Source organism: Scylla paramamosain, unplaced genomic scaffold (assembly GCF_035594125.1).
Source record: "Scylla paramamosain isolate STU-SP2022 unplaced genomic scaffold, ASM3559412v1 Contig101, whole genome shotgun sequence".
NCBI lineage: Eukaryota > Metazoa > Arthropoda > Malacostraca > Decapoda > Portunidae > Scylla > Scylla paramamosain.
The window spans coordinates 26,771-35,000 of NW_026973766.1; the positions used below are offsets into that span (position 1 = coordinate 26,771).

The 8,230-nt window shown below is 41.8% G+C and overlaps 1 protein-coding gene across 1 annotated transcript in view; it reads right to left on the reverse strand.

The window, feature by feature from the left end:
* Nucleotides 1-2,131: 2,131 nt before the first annotated feature.
* The window catches only part of LOC135099081 (piggyBac transposable element-derived protein 3-like), an 8,676-nt gene continuing 2,577 nt past the window's right edge, over nt 2,132-8,230 (reverse strand). Inside the window, exon 3 of the mRNA XM_064001487.1 lies at nt 2,132-8,230. This exon is cut by the window's right edge and continues 680 nt beyond it. Within this exon, the coding sequence (XP_063857557.1) occupies nt 3,118-4,656 (1,539 nt within the window). The 5' untranslated portion in view covers nt 4,657-8,230 and the 3' untranslated portion in view covers nt 2,132-3,117.

The following is an 8,230-nucleotide window of genomic DNA, read 5'->3' on the forward strand; positions in this document are numbered from 1 at the left end:
TTTATTCTCCGGTCTCCCCCGCAATTCAGTGGTCGTGAAGATATCTCCATCGTAGTTTTTATGTAACTGAAGAGTACACTACCTTTCTTTTGTATTTCTGAATTCCTTTTTTTTTTTTTATTATTCGGATTATTCCATTATCCATTAAAAATCTATATAAGTGTCAATATTTGTATTTCTTTTAATCCAGTGATAGAATTTGTAATTATCGTCTGCCACAAGGGAACATCACTCGTGGGCACTAACTGAAGGTAACTTTTTTATTATTATTTATATTATTATTTAAATCTCTTTTTTTTTCCGTGGTCACTAAACTGGTGGCAGCGGTGGGATTTATTTCGCAACTAACCGAAAGAGGTGGAGACTTGAAATAAGTGAATGAATGGGGAGATGTGCCTGAGGGGTGTGTATAGACCTGAGGGATATAATTGCAGGCAGTGGTGGCTACCGATATGTGTTGACTATCGTAGATCACTTTAGCCGATTTGTGAAGTTCTATCCACTCAAAAACAAACTATCAGAGGGAATTGTAGAGGCGCTGCAGCAGTACATTACCGACTTCGGGACTCCTCACTCCATCGTCCTGGACAATGGGGGCGAGTTCACCTCCCAGATCTTCCAACAATTCTGCCAGCAACACCTCATCACCCTTTGTTACACCACTCCCTACCACCCGCAAGGGAACGCCATCACCGAACGACTCCATCGCACGCTCAAATCCATCTTGGCTTCCTTGTGCCGAGGTTACCCGCTACGGTGGCCTCGCCTACTCCCTGTGTGTCAGGCCGCTATGAATGCCGCCGTCCATACCAGTATCGCCCAACAACCTTTCTTCGCGTTTTTCTCCCGGCATGCGCCCCGAGTTGTGGGTGCCAGGCTACCCGCAGTTGATGGTGACGAGCAAGACGTGGATGTGGTCCGCCGGCAGATCCGGGAAACACGCGAGAAAATGACTCGGAAATACCGTAATGCGGCCAACAGGAAACGCAAGGAGCAGAAGGTAGACATTGGGGCGTTGGTGTGGGTGAAGCGAGAGACTACAGAGTCAGGAGTGTGTAAGAAACTGTGTGTTCGTTGGGACGACCCATATAAGGTGGTGGGAGTTTTAAGAGCAGGCGGTGGTTATGTGGTGAAAGACCCTTTCTCGGGAAAGATGGTGCAAAGAGCGGCAGAAAAGATCAAACAGTTTCACAGTGAGGAAGAGTACGTAGTTGCGGCTCAAGACACAGTGTTCCAACCTGATATAGAAACTGAAGTGTTACCGCCTAGAGTGCGTAACCGTCCCAGACGCTATATTGAGGAATGTTAATGTCGCTGGAAGAACGGTATAGAAAAGAGCAGAGTGCTTGGGGTAAATAGAGTCCCCCCCCCTTACTTTTGCATGGTCTGGCTGGACTGGTTGTAATGAATCGTGGTATGACGGGTATGGGTACTATGTGAGAGGTGATGTAAGAATTTGAGAAGGAATAAGGAACCACTTTAATTCGCAGACTACTACTGCACTCGACAACCCGTTCGGGCCATACTGTGGTGGTTTACTTCAGGACGTGGCGAGCGCTTCGCGTAATCATCTGTAGTGTCTCGTGGTGTGAGTGAATGTGTGGATGAGTAAATGACTGTTCGAGTGGAAGGAACCGAGTACTGGGGTGGCCGAATCTCGTTTCAGAGAGTGACAGAGTGACTTAAGGTTAAGTCCTCACACCACAGGAGGTCAAGAGGCTGGTTGGGGTGGAATTTCTTTTCTTTTTCCTTGAGATGAGAGAAAGAGCCGAGTTATGTCTCCAAGGGACATTGTGGTGATATGGCCCACAAGCCATTGTATGGGAGAGAATGTCAGAATTATTTCCCGACAGAGATCACGTGCAGTTCGTCAGCCTGGCTTGGTTGTGTGGTGGTGAGGGGAGGTTCTAATTACTCGGATGTGAAGGTGTTATTTTATTTTTTTTTTTGGTAAGGAGAAAAAAGAGGTGAAAAATTCTAGAACGGATGAAAGGCTCGTGTAGTGCTGGGAAATTAATTATGTATATTTCTATTTTTTTCCTAGGCTAAGGCCCATGTAATGTGCGAGGATGACCAGAATCTCAGTACCATGTGACTAACCCCCCCCCCCCTTCCCCTCCTCAGTGTCCTTTTGTCCTTGCTTTTTCCCCCCCCCTCTCAGCGTCACTGTGTTGACCACTTCTATAACAAATTTACCCCGTGAATAAACGTAATTTCTCCTGCTTGGCCAGGTTATAGAGGCGAATTTTTCACCTAATCCCAGAGAATGGGGAGCCCTTAATACGATAAAATTAATTCTATAATGGTAAGGTCTTAAACCAGCTCAAACAAATCCCAGATAATTACGCCGTGCCAATGAGGTTGACGAATCTAATAAGTCTTCTTTGCTTCGCTGTCCTGTTACCCCTGTTGCTACGCAAGCCAGGAAGAGATACCAGACATTGACTAATTCCCCAATTGATTTCAAAAGTCCATTGAATTAAACTTCTTAAAGTAACAACTTTAAAGTAAACAGTAACTTAATTATTCATATTTTTCATCCCTGAACTCACAACCTAGTCGCCCCCCCCCACTAAAAACAAAATTATAACTCTTAATAAATTTCCCCATTGGAAACCTTTATCCTTAGTTTCCCGCCGATTTCCTCACAAGCAAAGCCAGTCTCTCTCGGATTCTCCTCAGACCCTCTCGGATTCTCCTCAGATATTCCTGTTGATAAACGGTTTTCTGAGTGGATAGATATTCGCATTTTTTCGTTCTTTTTTGTTGGTTTTCTCCACGGGACTAGTGAAACCACCTGGTTCGAGATCACCGTGTGAGACTGTCCTCAGGTCTATACGTACTTTTTGGGTATATATTTGTTATTTATTTATTTATTCTCTGGTCTCCCCCACAACTCAGTAGTCGCGAAAATATCTCCATCGTAGTTTTTATGTAATTGAAGAATACGCTACCATTTATTTTGTATTTCTGAATTATGTAACTGAAGAGTACGCTATCATTTATTTTGTATTTCTGAATTATGTAATTGAAGAATACGCTACCATTTATTTTGTATTTCTGAATTCCTTTCTTTTTATTATTATTATTCGGTTTATTCCATTATCAATTAAAAATCTATAAAAGTGTCAATATTTCTATTTCTTTTAATCCAGTGATAGGATTTGTAATTATCGTGTGCCACAAGGGAACATCACACCCCTTAGAGGGCACTAAATATGTGTTTGGCCTTCCTTTACAATTTGGTAGCTTGCAACGAGGTCTTTCCTTCGTCTCAACAATCTTGGGCCAGTGGCCAATTCCATCTTTTGTGATGTCAACGCTTGGAATTGGTTTTGTTGCATGACCTCTCTTTTTTTTTTCCTCGTGCTCTGTCTCAAGACTGCTGGAGCGTGGTCTTCCCACACCGGGTCTTTTCAGGGGGTCTTTGTTTTGGCGTAGGAGAGAATATGCCACCTTCAACTTGAATGCCTGCAACTGAAGTTGCGATTTTTTTGACACCCCTATTGCACTAGCCTCCCTCCTGTAGAGAAGCCATGAATTTACTATTGTGACATCAACAAAGTGGAAAACAAGTTTATGGTAGTACTTGTGAGACCTTATGTGGATTCTATATAAGGCAATCAACGAATCCAGAAGATCAACCCCTCCCATTTCCTCATTATAGGTTTTGACTATTTTGGGGCAAGGAATTTCAACAATCTCCTTCCTTTTCTTGTCATACCTCTTACATGTTCCCAAAGGTTGAGCAGATGAAAAGCTTGTGAGGAGAGTCACACGACGATTGTCTACCCATTTCATTGCACGTAACTCTACTCCATCGTAAGTTGTGCTTACCTCTACATGAGACCCCCTTTGCTTTTTCAACATTTCCTTATCTGTAGGCAGAACATTTCCTATCCCTTTCAGTCTGTTTTGTCTCACAGTACCCAGAGAGTAGATCTGCTTCGTTGCTAAATGAGCCATTAGTTTAGGAGATGTGAACCAATTGTCATGGTATAACAAATGGTTTGCATTTACTGGGATTGTGCGCGCCAACTGCAGAACTATATTGGATGATGGACCCAGATCCGGTTCACCTTGGACTGGCTTTAGGGGCCCATCATAAACATGCAAGTCATTCAAGATCCCAGAGGTATCACACAAAGCAAATACCTTGAAACCCCATTTGTGTGGTTTGGATGGGATGTACTGCTTTAGGTAAGAATTTCCTTTCAAGGGAACAATCATTTCATCAATGCAGCACATTTGTTGCATTGGGATGCTGCGAAATTTTGATTGCAAATGGTCAAGTACTGGGCGAACCTTGAAAAGCCTGTCAGCATTGGGACCAGTCCTGTCAGGTGCCTGAGTGTTGTCATTGAAATGTAGAGAGCTTTTTATTTCTTCCCATCGCCTTCTACTGAAAACTTTGGATACGGAATCGAATTCCAGCACCCCACTCCAATAAAGCCTAGTGTTAGATATTTTGAACAAGGACATAAGAAAGACAGTCCCTAGAAATTGTTCCAACTCATCTTTATCCAGCTTCAGAGGCTTGTTTACATTTTGTTGTGTTGCATACAAATTGCTTTGTGTCACAATCAACTTTAAACCTGCCTCCATAGAACTGTGACGTGTCCATATCTGAGGAAACAGAATGACCCACTGGTACATTTTTTAACCATTTAAAAACACCTTTTTACATTACAGTAATATAATCCAAAGTCAGGCCAACATTATAAACACATTCTACTGAATATATGGGATATATCATAATTTTTGTAGTGACCTGGCTTACCTATGAGTCGTCCAAAAAAATCGTTGAAAACGGAGGATCAGTCACTACGTCCTCCCCCTCTGGTGGTCACGAGTCAACTGCTGTTACACAGAAACGAGAGCTTTTTTTCCACATATCGTGTGAGTGATGTTTTCTGATGTGGTGCAAAAATGTACCACCGGACGGACACGCCTCTACGAGGGAATTTCATCCAAGGAAAAGCACGCTTTTGAAGTGGTTCATAATTGTTCCAATGGTCCTTATAGGGTTAAGCGGTTGGGTTGGGTTAGGTTAGATTAACACGTTTACCGCCGTATGTACCACCGATGGTACATTTCGTACCTTCAGTAACCGCCACATGTACCACCGGTGGTACATTAATGAGTTTTTTTTTCCTTCCTTTTCAATCAGTATTTCTAACAATACAATAATTAATAATTAATCCCTGTCAATTATGCAATCAACACTGTGAATTTGATGGTCTGAATTCAGGGTGAGTAGTTTTTCCTTTAACTTTGCTGTCACGCCAGCCTTTCTACCAACCATTTGAGATGCTCCATCTGTTGTCAGACTCACAGTTTTCTTCCAGTCAACACCTATCCTATCAAGTGCACCAGTCAAACTCACAAATATATCATCCCCTGTTGTTGTTCCTTTCATTGGTACTAATTCCACAAATTCTTCACTTACCTGCATATTTTCATCAACACCACGTATGAACACTGCTGCTAGTTGAGCTATGTCAGTAATGTCTGTACTTTCATCGATTGCTACAGAAAATGCTACAAATTTAGCAACTTTTTCTTTGAGCTGACTATTAAGATTTTCTGACAGTTCATTTACTCTTTCTGCAACTGTATTTCTTGAAAGGCTTATGTTTGCAAATGATCTACGTTTTTCAGGGCAAATATCTTCTGCGGCCGTCGTCGTGCATTTCTTTATAAAGTCCCCTTCTGAAAATGGTTTCGATGACGCAGCTATTTCCCGTGCAATCCTATAACTTGCCCGTACTGCAGTGTCGCTGGCTTCGTGAACACGCTGATACACTGACTGCTGCCTTTTGAGAGACTGTTCTAGCGTCTTTACTTTTTCTTCGCAAAGTTTTCCACTATACACATCATACTTTGAAGCATGAGTGCTTGTGTAATGTCGCCGAATGTTATATTCTTTTGACACCGCTATAATTTGGTTGCAAATCAAACAAGTTGGTTTTCCATTCACTTCAGCAAAAAATAAAGATATTTTCCACTTTTCCTGCATCACACGATGTTCTTCAGTAACTGTTCGCTTCTTGGAAATCATGATGAGATGATGTGCAGTAAGAGTCGCGCCAAAATCTGACGCTGTGACGCTCTCGAAGGACAAAGCAGGACTCGAGTCGGAGGCCGATTCTCGGTGAGACGGAGGAATGACGAGTTATGGTCACGTCTAACACGTGTATATTACGGAGCAGGGCCCGTACGACTACGTGTATTCTCGTCACCTATAGTCACTGGCTTTGGAACGCAGTCCTCGAGACGAAATGGTCACATGATTTACGTAAAAATATATGAGAATAATTCGTTCACTACAAAACACGATAGAAAACTTGAAGCAGATGGTAAAGTTCCTGCTGGTGACATTGTGTTTGCAATCACTTACTTTAATTAAGAAAAATACTTTTAACAATAACACACACACACACACACACACACACAGAGAGAGAGAGAGAGAGAGAGAGAGAGAGAGAGAGAGAATGTTGGCGGGTGGCGGCGAGCCGGACACACACACACACGCACACACTTGACGAGGTTGGGAGTTACTATACCACAGAGGAACGTCACCGCCCAAAAAATATAATAGTATCTTTATATCTTTATATAATGACTTTAAAATGCAAAGGGCTGGCTGGCTTAATCATTCCTGTAAAAAGACCAACTGTAAGACTGAAATATGAGACGTGCCGCGGGCCGCACGTAGTAGTGTGGCGGGCCGCATGCGGTCATTTCGGATATCAATTAGTTCCTCTTCTTCGTGAGTGCTAAGTTGAGGCTTGTGTAAGGGATCGAGCACCAATGGATTTCTCAGCCAATCATAACTTTCAGTAGATATATTTGAAAAGTATTTTTCAATGCTCCTTTCTAGACTTGTAAGGTGGTCTGTAATGAGTGGAACAATGTCTGTGTTGTTTGCTGCAGCAGTCTTTTGAAACATGTCAATATTACCTTCACTTGACCTGTCTTTCCAAACCTTGATTTTTTCTTTCATTGACTGCATTTTATCAGTGCATGTTAACATATTTTCATTTCTCCCTTGCATACTTAAATTCACCTTGTTCAAATGCTCAAATATATCTGCCAAATAACATAATTTTGCATTCCAAATTTCGTCGGCCAGTAATTCGCAGAATTCTGTTTTCTCTTCCAGAGCAAAGAAAAGAAGAATTTCCTCTCTTAGTTCATGCACACGGGATAACGCTCTGCCTCTTGACAATGACCGAACTTCCGTGTGGAGGAGAAGACCTTCGTGGGCAGATCCCATTTCTTCGCAAAGACTGGAAAATAATCTTGACTGCTTTGGTCTACTTTGAATAAAGTTCACCATTTTCACGACATTATCAAGAACAAATTTTAAATCTTGTCCAAGTGGTTTAGCAACAAGAGCTTCACGGTGCAAGAAACAATGTGTGGTAATCAGAAATGGATTTTCCTTCTTCACTAAAGACACAAAACCCTTTACTGACCCCACCATTGATGGACAACCATCTGTGCAAATTCCTACACATAATTTCCATTTAAGTCCATTTCTACCAAATATTCTGTCACTGTAGAAAATATTTCCTGTCCTGTTGTTTGACTTAGTTCTTTGCAGCACAAGAATTGCTCGGTTATTTTCTTGTCATCGATGAAACGCATCAACACAAGTAACTGAGGTTTCCCTCCAATATCTGTTGATTCGTCCGCTTGTAAGGCAAACGTTTTATCTTTCACCAGTTCGCACACACTTTTCTCAATGTCAGATGACATATCCTTGATTCGTCTGCCAATCGTATCGTTTGAGAGAGGAATTTTTTTCACTTCTTTTTCAGCCTCGTCCCCAAACAAAGTTTTCACTACAGAACAGCAAGCTGGAAGAAAATAGGATTCTGCAATTGAATGGGGTTTCATTTCTTTTACTGATTGTTCTGCTACTAAGTAGCTTGCTTTCTGTGCCTTTTCTGCTACCTTCACTTTTTTCTCAAACCCAAGACTTTGTTGTTTGTTTTCTTTCAAGAGTCTCTTAAAGTAATATATAGGTTTCTGTGTCAGGTGACGATGCTTAGTTGATAAATGTCTCTTCATTTTCTGTGGAGTCATACATTCATTTGATAACTCCAAGCCACAAACAACACATTTTGGTTTAGGGCCATTTTCGCTATCACAGCAAGTGAATCCAAGTCCAAGGTAAAAGAGCCTTTCCTTCACCCTCCTCCCTTAACAAAATTCCAAATTA